Raw genomic sequence first — 26,609 nt, 5'->3', positions numbered from 1 at the left:
AGCACCTGAAATGCAGGCCCCTCACCCCAAACACGGCGCTACCTGGGGGTTCCAGGTGCGCCGCAGCTCATGCGTACAGGGGAAAAGGAATGAGTTACTAACTTCAAACTTAAAGATGCCGGGAATGTAAAAACTGGAGGTCCCCCCTTATCTGAAACTGCGGCGCAGACGTTCCATTAAAAACGAGACCAGACTGACTGGGAGGACCCGAGAGGCGCAGACGTGCGGGAGCCCAGCCGCACAAGCGCCCGCGCAGCAGCGCCGCTGCCGCCACAGGCTCTCGCTCCCCGGGCCCGCGGCTGTAACGCTGGGAAGGAAGGCTGGGGGGGGGGGGGGGCGGGCGTCAGTCCATTCTCAGCCAGGGCAATAGTCTCAAACGGCTCCGTGGTCTCCAGAGGCGCGCAGAGGCCAGAGCAGGAGGCAGCAGAGGTACGTGGGTGAAACGCCCCAGCGCCCCTTATGCAGGGCGGGGGCAGAAGGGGGGGTCACAGCTGTTTGCACGGCAAACAGCACAGCAGTCAGTCACCGATGACACACGAGCACACTCGGAGCGCGGCATCTCACAACTGGAAACCTCCTTTGTGCGCCGTGTACAATGGCCTCCCCACATGAGATTTCATCTGAGGGACGGGAAACGGTTCTGCTACTACGATCTTTAGAAACTCCTCCTCTTTATTTTAAAAAATGACAGAAAAAGGCTAACACTGAATTCTAAAACAAAGCCTTCCTGGAAAACAGCTCTGGGTTGGAATAAAGAGGTAGGAAGGACAGATGCTCATTTTTGGGGACAGCATTTTGCTTTTATAATTTCCAAGCGCAGCTGAGGTAACCCTCACCGCCGGGCCTTTCTCGGCCTTCTCCATGGAAAGCAAAGTCAGCCAGACAGCCTCAACCCGATAAGCATGGCTTTTCCTTGCCAGCGTACACCGAGCAGCTTAAAAATGTTTTCTCTGGAACTTCTCTCCAGTCCCCCGGGGACTGCCTTTGCGGCCCTCCTGTGCTGAGCCACGATTTCCTGGATCATGTCCTCCCCTTGTTTTGGGTGGAACACATCCACCGTTAGCTTCCTAAAACGAGGTGTGTAGGGAAAATGTGTTTTACATCCCGCGAGCCTGAAATGTATTTATTTCATCTGCACGTTTGGTCCCACAGTTTGGCTCGAAACAGAACTCTGGGTTGGAAACCATCTCCCCTCCGAAATATGAAGGCGAGGAACAGCCCGGCTCGCCTGGCCTCCGGCTGCTTCTGCCGCCACTGGACAGAACCCGGCGGCGATGCAAATTCCTAGTCCGTTGTGTGTGACGGGGAGGGGCCTTTCGGGCTAGAAGCTGATGCCCTTCAGTTCTTGGAAGGAAATTCAGAGTTTGCTCTCTCTGAAACGCCTGTTAGTCACAGCTCCATTTCTTTCCTGGGAGACTTACTCAACTTTTGACAAGCCTTCTACTTCATTTAAAAATTTCTACCTGAACATTTTCAGATTTCACTTACGGGGCAACTGAATCTCCTTCCGCCTGCGCCTCTGGCACTTGTCTCACGGTTGTACCACCGTTTCCTTCTCTCCCCGCCCCGCTGTCTCTGCTCCCCTTGTTTGCTTCAGAGGCATCTCACACTCGAACCTTTCCTCAAAGACTGGCGACCCTTCATTTCCCATTCGTCTTTAGGACGAGGCACGACGATTCCAGCCGGAAACGGTGTGTGTGGGTGAGCCTTGTCAGCTGCTGTGACAGAGTTTGGAGTCAAGAGTGTGGTGTCTCTAGCCTGGCTCTTCTTTCCCAAGACAGCTCTGGTTACCTGGGGTCTTTCGTAGTTCCGTACCCCTTCTAGGGTTGTTTTATTTCTGTGAAAAATACCACTGGAATTTTGATGAGGATTGTGTTGAATCTGTAAATTGCTTTGGTAGTATGGATATTTCAATCATATTAGTTCTTCCAATCCGTAAGCATGAAATATCTTTCCATTTGTGTCTTCTTCAGTTTCTTTCATCAATGTCTTAGTTTTTATACATAGGTCTTGCACTTAGGTTAAATTTATTCCTAGGTATTTTATCCTTTTGATGGAATTATAAATGGGATAGTTTTCTTAATTTCTTTTTATGATATTTTGATTTTGGTGTATAAAGTGCACCAATGTTTATATATTTTGTGCCCTGCAACTTTAATGAATTTGTTTATTCTAACAGTTTTTAGGTGGAATCTGTAGGGCTTCCTATATATGAAAATCATGTTATCCACAAAAAGTGATAGTTTTATATCTCCCTTTTCAATCAGGGTGCCTTTTATCTCTGTGTCCTGCCTAACTGCTCTGGCTAGGACTTCCAATACTGTGTTGAACAGGAGCGGCGAGAGTGGGTATCTTTGTTCTGTTCCTGGTCTTAATGGAAAAGCTGTTAGCTTTTCGCTGTATGATGTTAGCTGTGAAGGCCTGCTTTCTTACTGGGGCAATTAAGAAAGAATCTACCAATGTGATGCTTTGAACTCTTCTAATGTGGATAGAATTACCAGAGAATGATTACATTTTGCTGCTTTGTACCTACCAGGATATATTTGATTAGACATAGTTCCAAGAGACATGTCAGCAAATTGTTACTATTTAAAAATCTTCAATTATCTTTTGAGTAAGACTTAAAAAATTGAAATTACAGTATACATGAAAACAAAATTACTTTCTTTAAATTTGTCTTATTATTTTACAAAGTAAGCATATCTATGTTTTCTATAGACAATTTCCCCTAAGCCTAGCTCTAATATTGTTTAAAAGTAATAGGTAGTAGTGCAATATAAGAATCACAAAGTGGATAGAAAACCTCAGAATTGTAAAGATAGCAAGGCCCTCAGAAGTAATTTCATTCAATAAAAAGAAATTAAAACACAAACAGGTCAGGACTTGCCTGAGGTCATAAAGTGGCTTAGCAGGACTTAGAGAATAAGGCTTGATTACATCACTGACAATATGCGAGGTGACGAGGTCTGTGACTCAGAACGTACTATAAGCCACTTCTTCATTTAGGAAGCCCCTCCCCTCGCCTATCACCTCCTGTGTTACAGTCGTGCTGTGTCCTACGACACGGCTATGTAGTGCTGCCACAGTACAGCGTGTGATCTCCACATAAAGTGCCCCCACGCCCAAGGTAAGCCCCTCCTGTCGGGTAGAGTCCCAGTTTCTGAGGAAAAAGGTTTTCTATTCTTGCAGGAAGAAATATCTGATTCGAGTACGCTAGCACAATGTTCAAATGAAAAAAAAAAGTTTTTCTTTATAGCTAACAGCTCTTTGAGAGGAAAATTCTCCCTTGCCATTAAAATTATAAATCGGAGGGGTCCAGTCAAGATGGTGGCACAGGCAGACGGGGCTCGCCTCCGCACAACCGCATCAGTTACAGCTGAAATAGAGAGCCATCAGCCAGAACGGTCAGAAATCAAGCTGAACGGAAGGAAGTCTGACAGCTACGGAGTTAAAGAAACCACACCCATCCAGACAGGTAGGCGGGGCGCAGGTGTGGATCGGGCTGGTCCCACATCCACGTGTGGTGGATAAAAATCCGGGAGGGATAACGCGGGAGTGAGGAGTCCCAGCCCCACACCAGGCCCCCAGCCCAGGGTTCCAGGGCCAGGAAGGTAACCCCCCACACCTTCTGGCCGCAAAAACCAGCGGGGACTGACTCGGTGGAAGAAACTGCTGGAGCCCCAAGCAGTTCCTCTTGAAGAACCCACACACGGACTCGCCTGCTCAGACTCACTCCCTCTGAGCCCCAGCACCAGGGTAGCAGCGTGAAAGGCGCCAGTGGCACACAGGGAGACCCTGAAGTGTCTGGCATCAAGGGGAGCAGAGGCCATTGTCCCTTTTCTAAACCCTCCCTCTCCCCCTGAGCCAGCAGGCTGGTCCCATATCTGAGACTCCATCAACCTGGGGAACACTGTTTGACCCCAGAGACTCCACCCCACCCAACTTCCGGGCCCACCCAGGGTGCTTTTCCCTATGAATGGCTGCTCTTGGTTCTTGTGTCACAACTTCCTAAATCCTCTCAAACAAGCAACAGCCGGCCTCAGGGAGCCCAGGCCCACACTAGCAGCAGCCAGCCTAGGTTCACAGCTTGGCTTTGCCTGGAACCCTCCAAGCCCAGCACAAGTAGCAGCCATCTCAGATTACCTTATAACTCAGGTAGGTGCCCCGGGCAAAACACAGGTGAGGAATGACCTTGGCCTGCACCACCCAGGAAATGCCAGGCCAGTGCTCCCAGTGGGAAGCTACAGACCACGTCAGAGAACCACCACCCATTCCCCGCACAACTGATTCTCTATGGAGGCTGGAGGGTGGTGGTCAGTGGTCACAGCCAGTCCTTGCAGCTGACTGGCCTGGGTAAATTCCTCCCGCTGACCTGCCAACAGCAACCAAGGCTCAACTGCAAGAGGAGGGTGGGCCACACAAAGTGCGCACCTTGAGTACCAGCTTGGGTAACAGGAAAGGCTGTGCTTCAGGGCACCTACCACATTAGGCCACACACCAAGACACAGAGTCAAAACAGCTCTACCCAATACACAGAAACACACACAGGGAAGCTGACAAATTGAGGAGGCAGAGAAACATGGCCCAAAGGAAAGAACAAAACAAAATGGAGATAGCCCACCTATCAGATGCGGAGTTTAAAACACTGGTGATCAGGAAGCTCAGAGAAAAGACTGAATATGGCCACAAAATAAAGGAAGAAGTGAAGGCCACACAAAGTGAAATGAAGAAAAATATATAGGGAACCAACAGTGATGGGCAGGAAGCTGGGATTCAAATCAACAATGTGGCAATGTGGAACAAAAGGAAGAAATAAACATTCTCCTGGAACAGAAATAAGAAACAAAAATTGAATGAAAGAGGAGAGGCTTAGGAACCTCTGGGTTAATTTTAAACATACCAACATCCAAATCACAGGGGTGCCAGAAGGAGAAGAAGAGCAAGAAATTGAAAGCTTATTAGAAAAAATAATGAAAGAAAACATCCCTAATCTGGAGAAGGAACTAAACATACAAGCCCAGGAAGCACAGTCACAAACAAGTTGAACCCAAAGAGGACCACAACAAGACACATCAAAATTAAAATGCCAATACATTTCCTACCTTATTAAATGTATTTTGAAAGAAAGAAATGAATACTTAATTAAAATGAAAAATTTCTGCTCTAGGAAAGATATAGTTTAAGAGTGAAAAGATAAGCCACAGACTGGGAGAAAATCTTAGAAAACACAAAGCTGATAAAGGAGTGGTATCTAAAATACACAAATAACTCCCAACATTGAACAGTAAGAAAACAACCCAATTAAAAAATGGGTGAAAACGTCTAAACAGACAGCTCACCGAAGAACATATGCAGATGGCAAATAATCACATGGGTGAGAATATGGACCAGCAAGAACTCTCACGCCCTGCTCGTGGGAATGCAAAACGGCACAGCCGCATCAGAAGACAGTCTGTCAGCCTCTCACAAAACTAAACGTGTCTTAGCAACAACACCCTCCTTAGCCTTGAAAATATCCCTGCAGAGCTCAAAACTAGACTAGACATCGCAGAAAGCTTCTGATGTTAACGTCACCGACACGTGCCTTTACGCCCCTGTACGAAGCTGTAAAGCCCACACCAGACATGCTTCTGTGAGGCGGTGCGAGGGAGCACAGCTCACGCCCCTTAGGACCAACTCATCCTTATAACAAGAACATTCATTCTGAACGGACAACTTTTGGATTCATCTCCCCCATCTCCAGTTCCGACACTTAGGCTTATAACAGGGGGAAAATGCGGAGGACTGTTTTTATGTCTAAGAGTGTTTGTTTGGCCGTTTATATTTTTAAGGATTCCTGCAAGAAGTTAATGCTGGGCAAACTAGATTCAATTCTTGCTTTTAAATACAAAACCAGCCCTTAAGGATTCTTTTGAAGTGAATAAAAATATGCCAAGGAGCTAAGTTTTGCTACGATTGAAAGAATGCCTTGTCCAAACGCCAGACAGAATTAATAGCATGCTTTGCATATCATTTTTATAATCATAAGCTCCTCTAAAGTTGGTAGAACCCCCAAACTTTATCATTCTTTTGGAGATGAAGAAGCACAGATTGAAAGTTTGTGCAAAAATTCTGGAGAACTGGTATGAGTCAACAGAAAGCCTGAGAAGTTGGAGAGGAGAAACTGGGTGGATTGTTATAATGCCCAAATCAGATAAACTCCTGGCCTGAGTCGTTCTTCCTGGATACAGACGCACCCCTGGGACCAGATGATCAGGGAGGCCGTGACTAACTGTGGCTGTGATAGACTGCTTCCCGATAGAGGCTGCATACTTGGCCACGAAACACTGTGCGAGGTCTGCTGCCAGCGGGCCAGCCTCTCCTTCCCCGCCCGCTTCCTGTCTGGCCAGCGCCTCCTGTAATCTGACAGCAGCTCCCAGGACCCGGCGAGGAGGCCGCACGGCAGGTACGGCGGCACTCGGTGTTCTGCGGGATGGCCCGCGCTGCCGGAAACACCCTCTCTACGACAGCCCTCAGCGAAGCCGAGTGAAGGTTCTTTCACTGCCAATTTCAGTAGGAGCTGAAGTTCGGAAAGGTAGAGAATGTTTACACCTCCATAAGCTGCAAGTTTAAAAAGTGTAACTTAAACAGTATAACTTGCAACTTTTACTTACTTTCCTAACAAAAAGTTCAGGAAAAACTGGGCTGTTGCATATTTCCACTTTATAATACTTTTTATCCCAAGGCCTCCAGAATCATAGATACGGACCTTGACGAGCTCTTCTGTTGAAAAGCGAAAAAGCCCCCAAAGGTCTCAGACGAAAACAAACAAACAACAACGAACAAATATCACTGGGCCTGGGAATCTCTGAGCAGGTAAAACTTTCTTCTGTGGACAATTGTTCAAGTTTGCTAAGGAGAATTTTTATTAAAATCCGAATTCTATGCTCTGTCAGTCTTTCCAGGGCCCCACTCCCCTGCTACCATGATTCAGATCTCTGGGCCAGAGTCACAAGCCTACAGACACCGGCCAGGATCCCAAGACCTCAGGTTTCTTAGGAGCATTATAAAGAAAACACAACCACATTATCCATCTGGAGGCCCCACCCTTACGAACAATTAATTAACCCCACGACAGGCCCACAGTCACACAGACTTTCAGCACCAGGAAGGAGCACAGAGCCCATCTCCGCTCTCCTCACTAAGACAGGAGAACTGAGCTTCAGAGGGAAGGGATTTGGCCAAACCAATACTGTAGTGACTGGTCCGGGGGGCGACTGTCTAGATCTTGGTTTTTATCGAACTTCATTTAGTAAGTAGACTGTAAAATAGCGGAAAAGGGGGGTGGGGACGGGTGGAAGGCATGTTTAAAAGGTACAATCTATAAACACCTGCTTTAGTATACTCTGATTTCTGCTCTGAAGGATTTCACGACAATCCATTTACAACCGGGCAGCCGTATTTCAGCCACCGAACTGAAGAGACAAAGTGTCCCCTGTGGGTGCGCACACTGAAGTGACAAGTGCTCAAATGGCTGAGAACAAAGCCCGCCTGACCTTCCGCAATCTGGCCATTCAGAGCAGGCGCTATACCCACCTCACGGCCGGTTTAAGGTGCTCTTTTTACACAAAGACATCTTTAATAGTCCTAGTTTATGCCGGTCACAAAACACTGTTGTCCAAGGGCTCAGAAGGCAAACCTTAAAGTCAAAGAAACCAGTTTATCTGCTTAAGATGAAAATCTAAGTTTGTTTACTCAGAGTTTATACCGACTTCATACGAAGTGCTGGCTGCAGCAGTGTGTCTGCACAGAACACTGACTGGGTCCAAGGAGGAGCGAGCGACATCTGGGGGGCGAAGGCCTGTGCACCTGGCTCACCTGGAGACGGCCCACTGTCCCGTGCTGCCTGGCAGCGCTCCGCAGAGGGACAAGGTGTCCCTTCCCACCCCACGACCTTGACGGCCATGCGTTGTTAGACGGCTCACATACAGAGTCAAACTATGCCAGATTCTAACAAACTGGTCCTGAGCTGAATCGTCACGAGCCTCCTGTTGCAGAGTACAGGTAGCCTCGGTGGCTATAACTGTTCCTCCTGTTTTCACCAAATGGGAGAAGAGAGGGGGGTGAGAAAAAACGTTCATCAGCAAGCTAGGCCACCGAGTGAGGGGCCTCCCTTCATGGGCTCTAGCAGCCCCAGCCCGGTGAGGAGAGCTCTTCTGGAGTTAACGTCCATCTGGCACGGAGACCTTGAGCCAGAGGAAGGCACAGACTACAAAACAGAATCCAGAGCAAGACACATCATTTTAGTAAAATGGGGATAAATACTCGTAGAATAAATTTACATGAAGTTAAAGCTTTATAAAAACTTAGTGTGAAATCTTTTTAACTAAAAGATTGCTTTAAAAAACTTTCTAGTGTAGATTCACAAGCAGATTTTTATGTTTTGTTGAAAAGGGTACAAGGCAAACTCAATAATCACTTAGCCCTCAGGAAAACGACTGACTGCTGAGGCAACGGAAGCCATGTTGCCCACATCACCCAGCACTTCAGCAGTGAACGGAACTCTGAGCAGACTTGGGGGTCGGGGCGGTGGTGGAGGAAGGGGTCGTGACAAGGACAGTGACATCCACGAAGCACTCCTTAGGTCAGGCATTATTTCTTGGTGTTTTGACATTTAACTCATTTAAACCCCAAAACATTTCAGTCACATAGATATTTTACAAATGAGAAAACTGAGGTTCCAAAGAATTCAGTAACTACCTGAAACCACCCTTGAAAGGAGCTACAATCCTATTAGAAGTTTACTCAATTTTAACATTAAAATTCTTTTTCCCGACTTTCGGCCAAGATGGAGGCCTAGACAGACACGCTGTGTCTCCCTCCACAACTACCTCAAAACTAGAGACAACCAGAAGTTCCAGAAAACCGAGCTGCATGGAAGTCCAGCAAACAAAGATATAAAGAAGAAATACTCATCCAGACAGGTGGGAGGGGCGGAGCCGGGGACAAGAGTTTAAGCTGTGCTGTCTGCAGTGGCAGCAGCGATGGCGGCAGGACAGCAGTAAGCACAGACCCTCATATTTAGGGGGAAGCGAGAAGAGCCTGGGGAGCACCGCCGGCTGCAGACCAGACCCGTCAGCTTGTGATTCCAAAGCCAGGGAAGGCAGACCCCCATTGCCCCAGACTGTGAGGCCCGGAGGGGCTGGGGACAGAGGAGGAGGCTCCCCGTCTCTCAGCAGAGACTAAACGGCAGGAATCCATCTTGGACCCCCACCCCCCACAGAAAATGCCACAGCGTGGTGAGAAGGGTGGTCGAGTTGTGACAAGTGCACAGGGCTCCACCCCCTGTAGTGTAGGAGGTGTGACAGCCCTGCCCAGGAAGCAAAGGTAAACACAAAACAGTCAGGATGGCACAGATCATGATAGAGATCCCGGGGACACAGCTGACCAGACAGCAAATATCTATCTAACGAAGCAGCAGATAGGAAACCTTTCTGAGGCTCAGTTCAAAGCTTTGGTTATGAAAATGCTTACAGACCTAACGGCATATCTTAAATGAGAGGGGAAGGAATGAAGGCCAGTCCTGCTGAAATGAATGAAAACACATACGGAACTAGTGGTGAGGCCAAGAAAACCCGGGATCAAATCAACAAATCAGAACATAGGGAAGGAACAAACAATTCACCAGTGCAGAAAGAGGAAATGAGAAGTGAGGAAAATGAGGAGAGGCTCAGAAACTTATCGGACAGCTATAAGCAGGCCAACATCCGAATCACAGGGCTGCCAGAAGGTGAAGAAGAAGAACTAGAAATTGAAAAATTATGTGAAAAAAGAATGAAGTAGAACTTCCTGAACTTGGGGAAGGAAATAGACTTACAGGTCCAGGGAGCACAGAGTTCCAAAAAAACTGGATCCAGGGAGAACCATATCAAGACACATTATAATCAAAATGTCAAAAATTAAGGATAAAGAGAGAATCTTAAAAGCAGCAAGAGAATTATGTACAAAGGGGTCCTAATAAGACTATCAGCGGATTTCTCGAAAGAAACTCTGCAGGCAAGAAGGGAATGGCAAGAAATATTCAAAGGAATGAAAAGCAAAAACCTACAACCATGATTACTGTATCCAGCGAAGCTGTCACTCAGAATATAAGGGCAGAGAAAGTGCTTCCAGGACAAAGTAAAACTGAAGGAGTTCATCAGATCCAAACCACTGTGATATGAGATGTTAAAGGGACTTGTTTAGGAGAAGGAGGATCAAAACTATGAACATTAAAATGAAAACTGTATCACAACAACCAACAACAGAAGCTAGGGAACCGAAACAAAGGCAAACTAAGTAGGCAGCGAGAGAGAAAAAAGAATTACAGGTATGGGGAACATTTTGGGGGGAGGTCAGCGGGGAGGGGGAGGGGGAAAGGGAGGGAGATGGTGCAGGAATGAAGAAGCATAGTAGGAGGGAGTGGAGTAGACAGGAAGAGGTTGAGAAGAACTAAATGCACAACCAATGGGCATGGACTAAGGGGGGGGGACAGCTGGAGGGAGGGGGTCACTGGGTGGAGGGGAAGGGAAAAGAAATTGGGACAACTCTAACAGCATAAACAATAAAGCATATTAAAAAAATAAAAGGAAAAATCTAAAGCAAAAAAAAAAAAAATTCCTTTTCCCCCCACTTTACTGCCTCTCTTGGAAGATGAACCCTGAAATCCTGATATATGGAAGAAATGCAGCGATTGCCTAGGTTATTTATAAAATGTAGAGTTGATGCCTGGCTTAGACATACTCGTAATTTCACTTAATGACGACCCAGAGAGGAAGTCATGTCTCCTACTCGCCACCCTGTCCCTCGGCGCGGGTTGTGCAGGTGATGAATCCAGCTATGGCTTTCATGTACATTTATTTGTGATTGTTTCCTGTCGGTGGGTAAGATAAAAGTTTTCCTAAAGTAAGTAGGATAATGTGATAAAAGACAAATGAAAAAATGGAGTGGAATCTGCTAGAAATAACTTAAACAAAAATCAAAGCAAAAGCAAACAATAGCTATAACCAAAAAAGACATATTATTTCCTCCTGAGCTGAATTCCCATCTGCTTTTAAATGACAACATGTTTTTCCATTAACTCGGAGCTACAGTCAAGATGCCAGAGACAATGAGATCCTGGCCACAGCAGGGTGGCCGGCGCACGGATGGTGGGAAGATGCTGCCTGCCAGCCTCCAAGGATGCTCCCCAGTGGCCACATCCCTCCCCATGCTGGCAACAAACGTCCTCTTAGGGCTCCCCCGAGGACTACAGAACTGCTCCAGTTCTCTGGACGCCCTCTCCAGGGAGAGAGAGAGGAGTTAGCTCAGAAGGGCGGAAGGAGCTGCCTCAAACACGGGGCCTGCGTAAGCTTTTACAGAACAGGGCTGACCGAGCAAAATAAAGCAAAAGGCGGAAAGAAAGTCCTTTTTCAAAGTACCTCCCCAGCCCAATCACTCAAAGTACCACCAGTATCTTCTCCATTCCAATCATCCTCTACACTGTAATTAAAATTAAAAATAAAATACACCCACTCCAGTTAAAATAAACATTTGATGTTTGTGAAAAACAGACTGCCAGCAATTCCCTCATCTCTGGCTTACCTGGCCAAACTCTTGTTCATCTAGCTACTAGGGAACAATTACATGAAATTACCTTTATATAATTTTCATTAAGCTACTCTCCCGTGAAGACAATTAATTGATCTGTGTTCTCATTTCTATACCAAAAGCGACATTGTAGCAGGGCGTGTGGCTGCAGAGGCAGTGGCCTCCTCTCATGACAATGAGAATGAAAGTATCTTTTCCCTAAATAAAATTTTGAAAATATTTTCTTCTTTTTTCTTTTTCTGTTTAATAAGTATTTGTTAAATAAGTAGCATGTAGTAGGTTCTCTGCCGAAGGATAGGTAGGGCCTCAGCCTGGGGAGGAAGTAAATCAGTTGCATCGGTGGTAAAGCAACGAGTGTGCGGAAGTCAGGTGCCTGAGGTTCTGGCTTTGAATTGGTTTTACCATTAAAACAAAAATCAAAACTAATTTTGGCTCGCAACATCACAGCACCATTTTCATTTTGATCGGGGGGCGGGGGGATGAGATCTTATATTTTATCTGCAGCCAAATTTGATCTGTCTTACATTTCCTATCTATTAATTTTGGAATAAAGTTTCTGTGCAGTTGTAATAATACACTCATTATAATTAGGACCACAGTGGGGTACCCTTCCCCTACCCAAGTATTATGGGACCCAAAAAATGTAATCCGAGGATGCACAGAGTTTTCTGCTACTTTTCCTGTGACTATTTTTAGAAGTTCTGATATAAACATTAATCAGAAACAAATGTGCTTGTATGTCAGACTAAAGAAGGCACGTCCCGCGTAGGAACTAGCAAGCTGGTACAGCTCCCGGCACCACCTGCGTTTCCTCCTTTCAGCCAGACAGAACCTCGCTGGCTTTGGTTTTTGTTTGGCTCTTCTGTTACTGCCATAAATTACTTCAAAGTGATAAAGGCACATTTATACTGTGCTAACTACTCTTCCTCCTCACTCAGTCCAAGTGAAAGATTTATGGTGTCTTCTCCTTGCCATTTCCTGTAAACTGACATATCATGCACACGATGCCAGCCAGCCCTTGGGCTCACATCAAAAAGTGAACTCCCGAAACGCGGCAGCAGCCAGTCAACAGTAGCTACATGTTCATGTTAACATAACAGACGGTCATGCCAAAGAGATGCTCATTAGGACCATTATTTCAGACAGGACTTAAAAATAAATGCACTTCATCTGCTTTTCAAGCTACTTTCTCCATGGCTTTCCCTCAGCCCAGTGCAACAGAAAAACCTGTGTGTGGGGGCGTGCGTGCGTGCATGCGTGTGTCAAATATATATAGTTCATACCTGAGGCAAAATAATGAGTATATTTGGAATCTATTTGGTAGTTGTTATTAGCCATGACTGTGTGATAGACTCTTCAATTCCACATGTAAACTGATCTACGAACTCTTGAGTACCACTTACAATCTGTGATGTGTTAATCTCTGGGTTTTACAGAGACATAAAAACAAAAATAAGGAAAAGAGAATGCATAGTCCCAGTCTGCTAGATAACTGAGAAAAGAATCTATAATTTTATGCTTTAAACACATCAATTTCCCAGTACAAATCCATACCACTGGTATTCAGAAGATATTTTTGTGTTGAGTTTGTCCTTTTCTTAAGAAATGTAGGTAAAAAGATGCACTTGTTTTCATGGAATTGTATTTTGTAAATAAAAGCAGCCCAAGTAAACAGCTGCTGAAAACAAAAGAAAATGTTTATCTGCCATACTTAAAATTTTCTTGTTTTCCAGAGTTCTACCTGCTCTTATTGAGTATATTCTCAGTTAAGGGCAGACCGTCCCTTTTGCAGTTTTTTATATGAGAATTTTCTTGTTAGTCCACAAGTAGACTAAGATAATTTTCCAAAATGATAAAAGATAATAATATAATCTGCTTGCCAAGTCTTTTGAACTCTAGAGTGCTCTCATTATATCCTAATTTCACTTTTATGATCTCAGTGAGAAAATGGTGGACGTGGTTGCATATCATTTCCATTTGGTAGGTCAAGAGATCGAAGTTCAGAGAAGTGTGTATGGTCGGAAGCTGCTGTATCAAGAAGCCCCAAAGAGAAGCCTGTTTCCAGTCCAGTGTCCTCGCCACGAGATCATGCTGCTTCTCGGAAGATTGCGTTTTGCGCACTACCAGCAGCCAGGTAGAAAGCACTGAGCTGTAACAGGGGCCAGGTAACATGCAATCCCATTCAGCGCCCCCTGGCCATGCAGCGCGCCATTGCCAGTCTGAAGGTGGTTTCGGATACAGTTGTTTACAAAACAGCGGCACCAAGCCCCTGCTTTCCTCCCCCCAAGGGCTTCTGAGGACTCTCTTACCTCTGCTCCTGAATACATGTCCGTTTGGAGGATGAGTTCATCCAGGTCAATGTCCTGACTGATGGGCATGGAGTGAAACTGCAGGTTAAAGATTTCCTTCCTTGTGGCTGCATCTGGTAAAGGCACATAGATAATTCTATCGATTCTTCCGGGACGCAGCAAAGCCTGGAAATAAGACAGGGCAATGCGGATCAGCCAGGTTCAGAAACGATGTTCCGCGTGAGCGGCGCTCTGAGCAGGGGACAGCCAGACTCTCATGGGTAATCACTCTTCACGGTTGGCAAATAAAACACCTACTGGAGAGTCTGCAATCTATTCTAAAGAATTTAAATCAATAAACAAGGTTCAGGGTACTTTGAAAATAGAAAAGCAGTATTTCTGAGAGACTTTTTGCTCCTTGGCAACTGTTAGGTCAGTAAAGGATGACAATTGTCTTTTAGAAGGAGGCAAATATGACTTGGCATCCATCATATCAAAACAGAGTTTATTTTTTGAAACTTCCTGCAATAACTTTTAAAATATGGGTTTAAGGTGCTTCAGAGATCCCTCAAAAAGCACAGCTCTGATAAAACTCTTTCTAGAACTGAATGTAGTTGTATAAACTCTCCTATTTTATTGGAGGCAAAGGCCTAAATTATCCTAGAGCCAACGGACTGATCTATTTAGAAATATTTATTGTATGCACATTATATATCAGACACTGTTCTTGGTATTAGAAAATAGTATAACCTATCTAATAGTCACACATGTCTATAAATATACTAAAAACCACTAAATTGCATATTTTAAACGGGTGAGTTTATGGTACGTGAAGTGTATCTCAGTTACGCTATTAAATGAGATGGGGTCTAAAACACGCATGAGCGTGTGTGTGTCGAGGGGATGACAGAAAGCCTCTGTGGGAGGTGACTGACTGATGCAGTCACCTCAAAGGAGCCAGCTGGACTGCACCTACTGGTAATGAGAAGCCCCCGGAATTTTAAGTAGGAAGGTAAAAAGGTAAAATTTACATTAAAAGATCACTCTTGTGGGACAATATCAAAAGGTCTAACATATGTGTAATCAGGGTCCCAGAAGGAAAAAAAAGAGAAGATGGGGCAGAAAAAAAATTAAAGAGTCAAAACGTTCCCCAAATTGGTAAACAAACAGAAATGTACATAAATAGGAAGCGCAGCGAACCTCCCGCGAAGGAAACACAGAGAACTACACGCGAACACACAACAGCGGGGCTGCAGAAAACCAAGCCCAGAGGGGACCTAGAAGCCGCCACCCCGAACGCTGAGAACAGCGGCCTGGGTGACCGACCACTCCCAGTCCCAGCGGCGGAGGCGGAGGCGAGTGGAACAGCATCGCCAGTGGCGTTTCTGGAAGATTTCAGAGACATCGCTTATGAAGAGTGAAAAACAGCACACCTCTGTGCAGGTCCTTTTTAGGGTGAAGTGTCCCGAAAGGAGATGTGGCAGATGTCAACACAGAACCCAAGGAGGAACTCGGCACGAGCAACTTCTAACGAGACAAGAACAAAGGAAAGAAAACGCAGACCCTGGAACTGCACCTGCGCAGTGAGGTGAGCATGTCCGAGGCGACGAAAAGCAGCAGGAGCGGAAGAGGCGCGTGGCCAGCTGCGTAGCAGCAGCCCTTCCGAAACGCTGGGACTTAGAAACGTGAGAAGAAACTGTTTTCACAGCCCAACCTTGTAGTCTTGGAACAGTCCCTCTCTCATTTATTCAAAGAGCATTCACATCTGCCACGAGCCAGGTACCGGATCCAAAGATAACTAGCCTTCCCTGGACTCAAGGGGCTCAGCCAAGTCCTGGGGGCAGATACACAAGAACAGGGACAGTGAGGATGGCAGGCCCGCCACGTGCCAGGCACCGTCATTCGACTCAGACATCCACCCTCTGACCAGATACTATGAGTGCCAAGGATTTTAAAATATCTGGAGGTTTAAATGATTTGTCCAGACACATGGCTAATAAATGGCGGAGCTAGATTTTTAACCTGTTAGGCTGACTGTTTTGCCTCTGCTTTTAACCTGTACGCCAAATTACAAGTTAGATACTTGGAAGAGTCAGAAGATTATGTAAGTAGGAAAACTTTAAAGCTGAGACTTGAACTAAGGAGATAATTTATCATTCTGAGCGAAGAGAAGGCCGTGAGAGGCAGCAGGGCAGCGGAGCGGGCAGCTGGTGGTTTGGCCAGCTGGGTGCTGAAGGGCACCGGGAGCCCCAGGGTGAGCAGTGGCTGCAGATGAGGTCGGAGTGCCACCAAAATCAGGCCAGAAACGCCATCCGTGCTTGAACTGGACTTTCCTCCTTGAGGCGCCATTCATTAATGGTTAGGATATAGGAAGTTAACGCGCTTTCCAACAGAACAACCCCTTTAGCGATGCTGTGGACAGAGGGAGGGAGGAGGAGACCAGGACTGCAGCTCTGATACCCTGGAAGAGACTTTGCCTGACTGAGGTCACTGAGTAAGTATTTGCTGATTGCCTTGTCTGCACTATTGCTGAGTTTACAGTGGGAATAAAAGAACACATACCTGCCATTACACATGGTCTACAATCTGGTGGAAAGTTAGACAGTAAAGATACACACATAGAGAATGAAGGAGATGAAGTAGAAATGAACGTTTCAAAAGAGATTTCAGAGGTATCATGAGCCACACCTATGAATCAGGTGACTTTTAGTAGGGGAGAGAGAGATGCCTAGAATAAGTTCAAGGTTTCTTTGAAATAAATCAGAGGATCCACCTCTCTCCTCAGGTTCTGGAAATATTTTCTCCATGAATCATGATGCGTTGATATGTTTCTTACTGGGGTAAAATATAAAGACGCAGCGCTGCTTTTCTTTTCTAGAGGAAGGCACTCCCACAATCACATACACATCCTTGTTGATCATTTTAAATGAATGGCAGGCATGGGAGCTGATTTTTCAGCGTTTTAATACGTTGGTCTGAACAGGTATTTCTATGCTAATTCAATTAGATTTGAACATTGATAGAATGTGAAATTAGAGGTGTTGCATTTCAGAATCTTTTAAAAAGAGAAGGCAGCCCTGTAACTGTGGTATATGGTTGGATAAATAAGAATCTTTCATGTGAAATACCAGAAATGCTTTTGAATCAGAAAAAAAGCTAATAGTATTAGTTCAATTTATTAGTGCAAATAGTAAGAACACATTTTCACTAACGACCATGTAATGTAAGCAGTGCACGTGTCCCTGCGGAGGATTCTGCAACGGAGTCCTAGAATTGGGATGGAAGGTCATCCAATACCATGATTCTTAGTCTGGAGTGCACACGCAGGTTCCAGGTGAACTCTGTGGAATTATTTGTATTTAGAGGGGAATTCTTGGCAGATACATGTAGGCCTCTCTGATTAAAAAACCACTTTCATTTTCACACACGAGGAGACTGAGGCTGATAGAGGTTATAGAAAGTTACCAAGGTCCTGAATAAGGTCTCTTGAAAAGGCAGTTTCCCTATGATTTTCTTTTTTAAATGGAGTTTTAATGTAGAGGCTATGGAACCTATGACCTTGGGACCAAAGGGTTCAAAGTACTGTGCTGGCCAAAGAGTCTGTTTCGTTTTTTCTATGAAATAAAAGACACATTTTTCATGCTCACCAATAACTTTACTAATTGGGTATTCTGAGCATGTCGGCTGTCTCCCGCTATGGGCTGCTAGTGGGGCGAGGCCAGGGGGCTGCTAACCACCTTCCAATGTGTAGGACAGCCCCACAGCAAAGAGGTATTTGGCCAAAATGTCAGTAGTACCAAGACACTTTGCAAACCACTTCTAACACGTTCAATCAGTCACAGCACCTTCACCATACACCACACAAATCTTTTTGTTTTTTTACTTGCATTTTTACCTTTCTTGAAATAGTAAAGCTAATACACTAAGAATGTTGTGCATTTTCTTCCATCTTCAATATTTAGAATGGCTGCACAAAAATTCACCAATTTTGATAAGTTTTTTTTTTTTAACGCCCTTTATATGACAGCTGTCACAATACAATCTAACAAAATGGTTTCAAATGAAGTTAAAGACAACTAAGCACTACTAGAGCCGTCGTATGGAAAAATGTAGGGGACATTTTGGTTAACCCAGTATTAGGAATCCTTGGCTTGGTTTTTCACTGAGCGCTGTCTTGTGGTGATTTTAAAATAACAAAACCTGACATCATTCAGAAGACATTTTTCCACCCTAATACCTCAGGATAGTATTTTTAAAGAAGTTCTAGGAAGGGTGTTAACTCATTTAGGGTTCTACAGGAAGGAAAGCTCTTTTTTAAGCTCACTTTCACTGACAAGAGCAGGCCAGAAAAAGCCTCGCTGGCTGCTGGCCCAGACAGCCTTAGTCACTGACGTGTGCTCAGTCCTGAACTGTCCGGGGACGTGGGGAGAAAGCACAGAGGCACGCTAAGTGTTGTCCAGTGATTTAGCTATGTCCTTTGCTGTGCTGTTCTCTCAGCTATTAGAAAGGAAGGTTTAAAATAGCCTAGAATCTTTTCCCAGAAGGGTGAAAAGGATAACTACACTTTATAAAGAAATAAACTAAGCTATTCACAGCTGTATCCCTAGCAACTAAAACAAGGTCTAGCACATAATTGATGTATAATAATTTTTTGATAATTATTTACATTTATTTTTTTATCTATGTCATATTTCAGAACAAGATTTTTTTTCATTTGTCCACTGATACAGAGTTTCATTTTGTACTGGCAGGATAGTAAAATAGAAATGGATTGATTCAACACTGAGACCCCTCATTTCAGCCCACTTTCTGCCATTTATTGTGCGATCTTAGGCCTCATTTTCATTTTCCTAACGGGGTATAGGACAATATCTACTTCACAGGACTTGGGGGACTATTAAGTGCAAAGGAAGATACAGATAAAGCAGGGCTTTTTTCAGATAGATTTATATTTGTATTCTGCAAAGAGAATGATACTTGCCAAATTAAAATCTGGATCTCATCAGCTGCCACAACCTCATTTTGCAACTGCTGGAAAGCCTTTTCCACCAACATCTCCAATTGTATTACAGATACTGAGATACTCAGTTACTCCTGGAGTTGAGGGGGTTTTCAGGGCTCTCTGTCCAAGATTCACAGAGCAGTTCAATCCTGCAGACATCTGCTGAGTTCCTCCTGTGTGCCAGGTACAGGATTTTAAAAAGCGTTTCTGTATGACGACATCTGAGCATGTGTTTGTATTAACACAAACCGATCCATCAGTCTGCAGGCTACCTGTCTCCCGTGGGGTGGCTCTGCTCTGCAGCAGCCCGTGGCCTGTGCAAGAAGAGACTTGCCGCACTGCGCAGCAGGTGTTAGGGACGATGCGCCACAGTAAGCTGCAGCACTTGAGGGGCACGAAAGGGTGAATGACAATTCAGCACACACACACTCACACGCACAAGTTCTTTCCCGAGAATGATATATTCTTCATCCGCTTCTAATTAAAGAGGCCTTTTAGGGGAGGGGAGCCGGGTGGGAAAAGTAAAGGGGAATATAGTCAATAATATTGTGATAAGTTTGCAAGGTGACAGATGATTACTAGAATTAGTGGGGTGATCACATCTGTAAGGTATAAAAAATGCCAAACCACTATATTGCACCCTTGAAACATACGACTATATTGTATACCAACTATAAATTAAAAAATAAAAATAATAAATAAATAAAGGGCCCTCCTCCATAGCCAAAACAGTATTTACCTAGAACTAATCCTAATTCTTCCTCTTATAGTGAATCTACATTTTGGCAAACTACAGAAGAAAGTTGAAAACACTGCAATTAATCTTCCAAATATCTCTAAAAATTTTGTTTTAAAAAGCTCTCCATAAGGTAGAAGGCAGGGGGCTTCCGTACATGTACACAGGGTGGGGCAAAAGCAGGTTTACAGTTGTTCGTATGGAAAATAACACAATAATTAATAATACAAGAAAAAACTGTTTCACGTACTCACAACTGTAAACCTGCTTTTGCCCCACCCTGTACACTCATTTTTATAAATTTAAATATGAACACACAGGTTCTTAACGGGGGGGGGGAGGGGGAGGGGGTGGGGGATGGGAACATCTTGTCTCCTGCTTGCTTTTCCAGCACCCTCTCCCACTACCCGGCCCCTCCCTGCTCTGCGCTTCCTACCAGCAGAGAACCCCCCCCCCCCCCCCCCCACCGAACAGCACACTCTCTGCGCCCCTGGGCTCCAGCACATGCTCATCTCTCTGAGCAGCCCCACCCACCCCTAGGCCACACACTCCAGGCAGATCTAGCTCTTCCTTCAAGTCACGGCTGCAGAACCCAAAGGAAGACTTCTCCTCTGTACTTCCCCATGTAGGCCCCACGTGGGCCCCACGTCCACCACAGACAGGCTGCAGGCTTTGCTGCGCACGTGTCCTGCCAGCCCACTGGGCTGTACGGCATTCAAGGGGTGTCAAGTTTCCCAAGGAAAGCAAAGAGTTCGCTCCTCCACACCACACGGCCGGTGCTGCCGACAGCCACGCCAAGGCAGAGGGGGCGAGGAGTGGGGTGCGGGGCTAGCCCGCGGGTGGCCTCACCCTGGAGCCTGTCCTCCCGCTCTGCACTGGGCCCCTCCCAGAGGAAAGCGAAGACTACGCTGCGAACACAAGCCAGGGCCCTTGCTTGGTCAGTCATGAGGGCAAAAATCATTTTTATCTAGGGCAAAAATATATTTTCTTACTTGGACATGATGAAAAGTAGAGAATCATAGGACAGTAGTGTCACAAAGATTTCTCCTACTTCTAAACGCCTGCATTTGCCAAGAAGACTGAGGTCCAGAGAGGTGCAATTTATGTCACACACGGCTAAGCAAGCGGTAGGGCCTGGGATGAGCATTCGGATAATGTCTACAGTGATCACGTACTGAGTTCCGATGATGTGTCCAGAACTGTGGCGAGTGACTTCCTGCGGGGACTTGTGCAGCCCTCACAAGCACCCTCAGGAGACACCTTTCAACCCACTTCACAGGAGGGTAAGCAACTGCCAAGGGTCAGAGGCGCATTAAGCAGTGAAGCTGGGAGGAGAACCGCGGCCCTGCCCCACCCTCTCAGAGCTGAGCCCCGAAGCTGCACGGGCACTGCCATGCATGGCACACGGCCCGGCAAGAGCAAGTGTCAGGAAAGCCGCAGCAAAATCTGGGAGGGGGACGTCTGTAAACATGGCTGTGTAAGTGAATTGTGTTATTGTTCCTCTTTCTTGTAAGAAGGGCTCAGCAACAGAAATGAAGCTATGGGTGTGCATTCCCCCCATTTAAGATGGGAACTTAATAGAGGAACCCTTCACACAAGAGAACAATTCTGTGTAATGGAGTACAGAACCAGATTCTCCTGGCAATTAATCACCAAGCGCACACCTAGAGGCTGTTTCTGACAGCTCCCAGGGCCCTGCCTGAACTGTTGGGTAGGATGTGCCTGGGCTGGCTTGTGAAAGAGTTGTGTGTTCAAAACCTTTGAAGGTATTTTAACATATATTTACATTTACTGGTGTGTGTGTGTGTATATTCACGCTGCAAACCGATTTTGCATATATATGTGTGTGTGTGTGCAAGTATTTGGTCCCCATGTATGTATGAAACTGCAGACTTCATTTTATTGTTCAAAAATGTAGAAAGAACTGAAAAGAGACCTTCCTTTCCAGCAACAGGGAGCTATCTACCACTTAACAGAGATCCTTCCTGTTTTTAAGTAGATGGGGAGACATGGTTTCCAACCCAAATACTTAGCTTGGCAAGTTAGTGCTGTGTTGATTGATGCTTTTATAACCACATTTATTCCACCTTAAATATCAATATGAAAAGAGAGATGATGATTTGTTTATTTCTCTCAATTTTTTTCTCTTTTGAAGGTTTGGGAAAATAGAAAAGAGGAAAGGGAAGGAAAATATAACCAGAACAGCTGGATGACAGAGGTTAGCACAGCTGACAGATGTGGCTGAACCATCTCAAACTTAAGATGGTGGGGGAGGCAATGATTTCTCTGTATGAAAGCAAAGGAGAAAAATGGAACGCTAGCCGAATATTGCAAATCTTTAAAGGAGAGTCTGAAAGTTCCAAAGAGCAAGTCCACTGCATCCTCTAACAAAGCATTTCCACAAATCTTCCACGTGGGCCAGGGATTAATACTGCTCCGGGCATTACAATCGACAGGGCTGCTGGTGCAAAAGTTCTCAAACAGGCGATTCTGCTTTAATGATTTTTTAGAAAAAGGAGAGCGTTTTGTTTTGCATTACTCAGCACTGCTCCTTGAGGTCAGTTATGTACCTTCATCCGCCTTTTGCTGCTCTAACAAGGAAGATTTCCTGTAGCAATAGCAAGGTGCTGGCCTGGTTTTCATGATTTCAGGATGACGGTGAGAACTGGTATTAAACCTGACAGTACGTTTTTCTACTCTTTACCTAACTTTATGTCAAACCAAACACCTTTCTGCTCTGGGAGCGTTCCCGCTGAACCCCGCCGTCTGCAGCACTGGGACACGGCACTCGGTGAGCCGGGCTCCGGGGTCCTCCCGCCCTGCTAGCCAGCCGCTCCCCCATCACCGTTGCACATGCCAGCCTGCTCTGCCCGCTGACAGCCTGGGGGCGCACCGCCGCCTGTTCTGGCTCCTGCTCGCCCCTTTCTTCCCCTCGCACTCCTACAGCTGTTTGAGCTCTCCCTGTCTCCAGTTTTCTGTCACTCCAGCTGACTCCAATCCGTCCCTATCACTCCATCAGAACGATTTATTCACATAATTACCAACCACCAGGTTGTTACTTACACACACACACACACACACACACACACACTCACAAAACTTTTTTCCACCTGTATGTTGCCTAAACTTTCAGCCGGATTTAAGAAGCTGGCTTTGTTCTTAAAACACTTCTGAACCTGAACGCGATACCTCTTATTTCTCTGGACGTTCTTACTTGGCCACCCTCGCTCGCTACAAACGGTGACTGCGGCCACTGTCCACTCACATCCTTTATGCATCGATTGTTCCCCACTGCCCTCAGAACAAAGAGTGTCCTGGGCACCCTCCCCCTCTGTCTTTGCAAGCACTGAGCCCTCTGAGTAGAACGGTCTGTGTACCCTACTCCCTCTCTTTCTGGCCAGCAGTCTATTCATTCTGTACAGCCATCTGAAAACTCAGTAGCTCAGGGGCAGCCTTCTCTAATTTGCCAGACCAAGTGAGACATTCCCCCTTCCCACATGCTTCCCTAGCTCTTGGTGTTTATACACAGCACTGACTACCTGTAATTATGTTAAAATACTTAATTTAATAGAAATGCTGTATACCAGACATTGTGCTGGTTATTGTGATAATCCTTGAACAACCCTGAGAGGCAGCTAGAATGACAACATCCTTTGCTAGACTATAAGCTTCGTGAGAATGGGGGGGGGGGGGGTCACAGTCGTATCATTAACTCATGATTTCGATATCCAGCCAGGAATATCTTAGGTGCTCAATAGTCCTGTTGACTGGCGGCAGTTTCCAAATACACAAACCGCAACAAATAGCCTCCAATTAACTTATCTCGTAAACCAAGGTTATAGAAATGTTGTTTTGTATGGCTTGTAATGAAAGAAAGAAAAGTGGCTTTCTGTCAATCACATTTAGCTTCATACCCTTAGTTCCCCACTGGCTAACGGGGTAACATTTACTATCCAATTCCTTTGGCTTCTCTGAGCCTCATTTTCAATACTATAAAACGCGGTCATCCTACTCCCTCTGAGGATTGTCCTAGGGATTAAATGAGATCGTGTATGTCAAAACTATCAGCGCAACTCCCAGCACATATATAATATGTACTGAATAAACGGCCACTGTCATTACCCAGAACACCCTGGCTTTGTGCGGGCACTTGCTCAGCGCTCTGTCGCCCACTCTGCTCTGCACGGCTTCAGTAAGTCATCAGACCTGCCCTCCTGTCACCTGCATGCAGTACCTCTTTTTCTCTGTCTACTTTTAAGATCGTTCTCTTTTCTTATTAGTTTGACACAATTTAATCATGGTGTGCCTTATGTAATTTTCCTTATGTGTATCCTGCTTTGAGTTTTTTACGATAAATATCTTTCATCACATTTGGCGATTCTTCTGCCCACAAAGTGACGAGGTAATCTGCTCCCATACCCCTCATTTCTTTTTAAGTCCTCTGATTGCATGGAATGGCTCCGCAGGTTACCCAGGCTCTGTCCTCCCCTCACCCTACCCACATTTTTTGTTTCTGTGCTTCAGTTTGGATAGTTTTACTGCTTTGTAGCACCTAATCTGTTAATAAGTCCAACGAGTGAATTTTTACTTCAGATCCTATATATTTCAGCTCTACAATTTCCATCTGATCTATTCCGTAGCTTCCAGTGAGCTCTTCTGAACTATGCTTTTCTTTAAATCCTTAAATGCATGTATGCAGATGTTTTAAAGTCTGCTACTTCTAGCATCCCTATGAGTTATAATCTCTTTCTATTGACTGCTTTCCTTCAAATTATTCAATTTTCTTATTAAAAAAAAATCAGGGAAGACTGAGGACAGAGGAGATGGTACTAGAATTTTGAAGAGAGAGAGAGAGCAAAGGAGACGGTTTTTGGGGAGAGCGGGAAAGTAAACAGATGGAATAAATGAAATGTTCTTACCCACAACAAGCAGAAAGCAATGGACTACTGTAGGTAATTTCAAGACACTGAAAGGAGCTCCAAAGTACAGCCTCAGAAGAAAGTGTGTGGTCATGGTGCATGAACGGGAACGCCGAGGCACTGCCCGAGAGCTACCCAGACAGAACATACGGGCCGCCCTTCATGGTTTGATAACAAGCTTTGTTTACTGGAAGAATGCCGGCCCAGATGCTCGCGCTGCAAGTCCAACCCCACAACGCGCTGACCCTCCAACCTCTGCTGGAAAGGGAGTAGCACCTCCAGTCCCCTTTCACAGCCCTACGAGGCAAGGCCTCCTAGGACTTGGATTAGTTCAAACTTGACTAGCAAGTTCAAGGACTTGTGGAGGGTAATCTGGAGAAGTACAACAGAAACAGAAACAAAGATGTGGGTCCCTTGGCCTTTATCCTGAAGCACAGTAGTCTCTTGGCTCGAGCTTCCTCTGTCCATGGACCTGACACTCTCCCACACGCCCCCACCCCATGGCCCTGTGCTAAAAGAATTAACTGGGAAAACTTACTGAAAATCATCCTTCCTTACAAATCCTGCTCCTCAACCATATGCATATGAAAAGCAACAGCAAATAGTCTGTGAGCACAAGTAAAAAGGCCCTAAGTAGTAAAGCCTCTAAGATATTGTGGTCTTGTTTTGCTCTGTATGGACCTTAATCACACAGCAATGACACCCTGCTGGGATCATGAGGAAAGTCCCTTGACAAGACCATAAAAATAATTCTCAAAGGTTGAAACCATGCATGGCTGTTATAGCAACAACACTGTAACATAACGGCATACTGGTGTCTGAACGTGACACCTTTCGCAGCAAGGAGATGCGTGTGCTAAACCCACCCCAGAACTGTACAGGAGAACTTGAAATTTAAAATAACAGACACACAAGATAGCGCTGTATGTTATAAAGAGCCATTCTTGACATAATGTTCTAACCTATTTTACCAGATCTATAGAAGTAAAGAAAAATCTGTTGCTCTATTGGCTCAGGTAATATTGCCTTTCCTACAAAATCATGGCACAATTGAGTTCAGGAAAAAAGTACAGTAAGTAAAAGCTGGAGCCCACCTCTAACCCCGGACCCTTTAGCTCTAAAGTATATGAGATCTCCAATCTGATCATACCTGCGACATCACAGACCACCACCTTCTTAAAATCTGACCATGAAAAAGGTAAAACCATAGATCGCAGTTGTCCAATAGAAATACAGTATGAGCCAAACTACTTCCAGTAATATATTTTATTTAACACCACAACCCAGAGTGTTATTTAAATACCAATGTAAAAATTATTTAAGAAATGTTTTATCTTTTTTTGCATAAAGCCTTTGAAATCTGGAGTGTATTTTATACTTCAAATACCTCTTGATTTGGACAAGCCCCATTTCAAGTGCTTAGCAGCCACATGTGGCCAGCAGCTACTGGACAGGCAGGACTACCCTCAAACACACACTAAATCATTAGGGCAACAGATAACTACTAGGAGATGTATGAGACCCACTGACCAGTCTCATCAACTCCCTTCACAGGAGAGAACATCTCTGTCTTGCAGAGAACTTTACCTTAACAAACAGGAGGACCAATCTTCTCACGTTGCCAAGTGTGAGTTTCCACTGAAGCTCAATTCCCATCCAACTTCATTTTTGAAAGATAATATTAGCCCCACCAGATATCTAAGATGATCAATTTTCTTAAATTAGAAATGAGTTAGAACTTCATTAAAAAAACTAAGGAGCCATAATCAGCTGCGGACTGTTCAGCTCATCAACAACAAGAGGACCCCTGCTCAAAACCACCAGGAACTACTCTGTGACAACAGAGCTGTGCTCTGGGCCAGGTTCACCTTACTGCGCAGTTACATGCTGAACTCGGTTGCAGCTCTGGTTTGGAGGGTCTAGATTTCTGCTGGAGGCATGCATCGTTGGAGAACGCAAAGGAACCCTGGGAACTAGGTAGCCTTCTACTTATTAGGAGCCATATGTAGTGGGATTGTACTGTTCCTCTGACACTGGGTCCCAGGCTGTTGTCACAG

General features: G+C 45.3%; 1 protein-coding gene across 1 annotated transcript in view; it reads right to left on the bottom strand.

Moving 5' to 3' along the window:
* AFG2A (AAA ATPase AFG2A) overlaps positions 1-26,609 on the bottom strand; it is a 179,886-nt gene that overhangs the window by 18,240 nt on the left and 135,037 nt on the right. Inside the window, exon 16 of the mRNA XM_090288766.1 lies at positions 13,917-14,081. Coding sequence (XP_090144892.1) covers positions 13,917-14,081 — 165 coding nt within the window. The remainder of the gene's footprint in view (positions 1-13,916; positions 14,082-26,609) is intronic.

The sequence above is a fragment of the Furipterus horrens genome, unplaced genomic scaffold (assembly GCF_987537825.1).
Source record: "Furipterus horrens unplaced genomic scaffold, mFurHor1.1.pri manual_scaffold_10, whole genome shotgun sequence".
Classification (NCBI taxonomy): Eukaryota; Metazoa; Chordata; class Mammalia; order Chiroptera; family Furipteridae; genus Furipterus; species Furipterus horrens.
The sequence above is the reverse complement of the archived record's forward strand: the minus strand, read 5'-3'. Positions and strand labels throughout refer to the sequence as shown.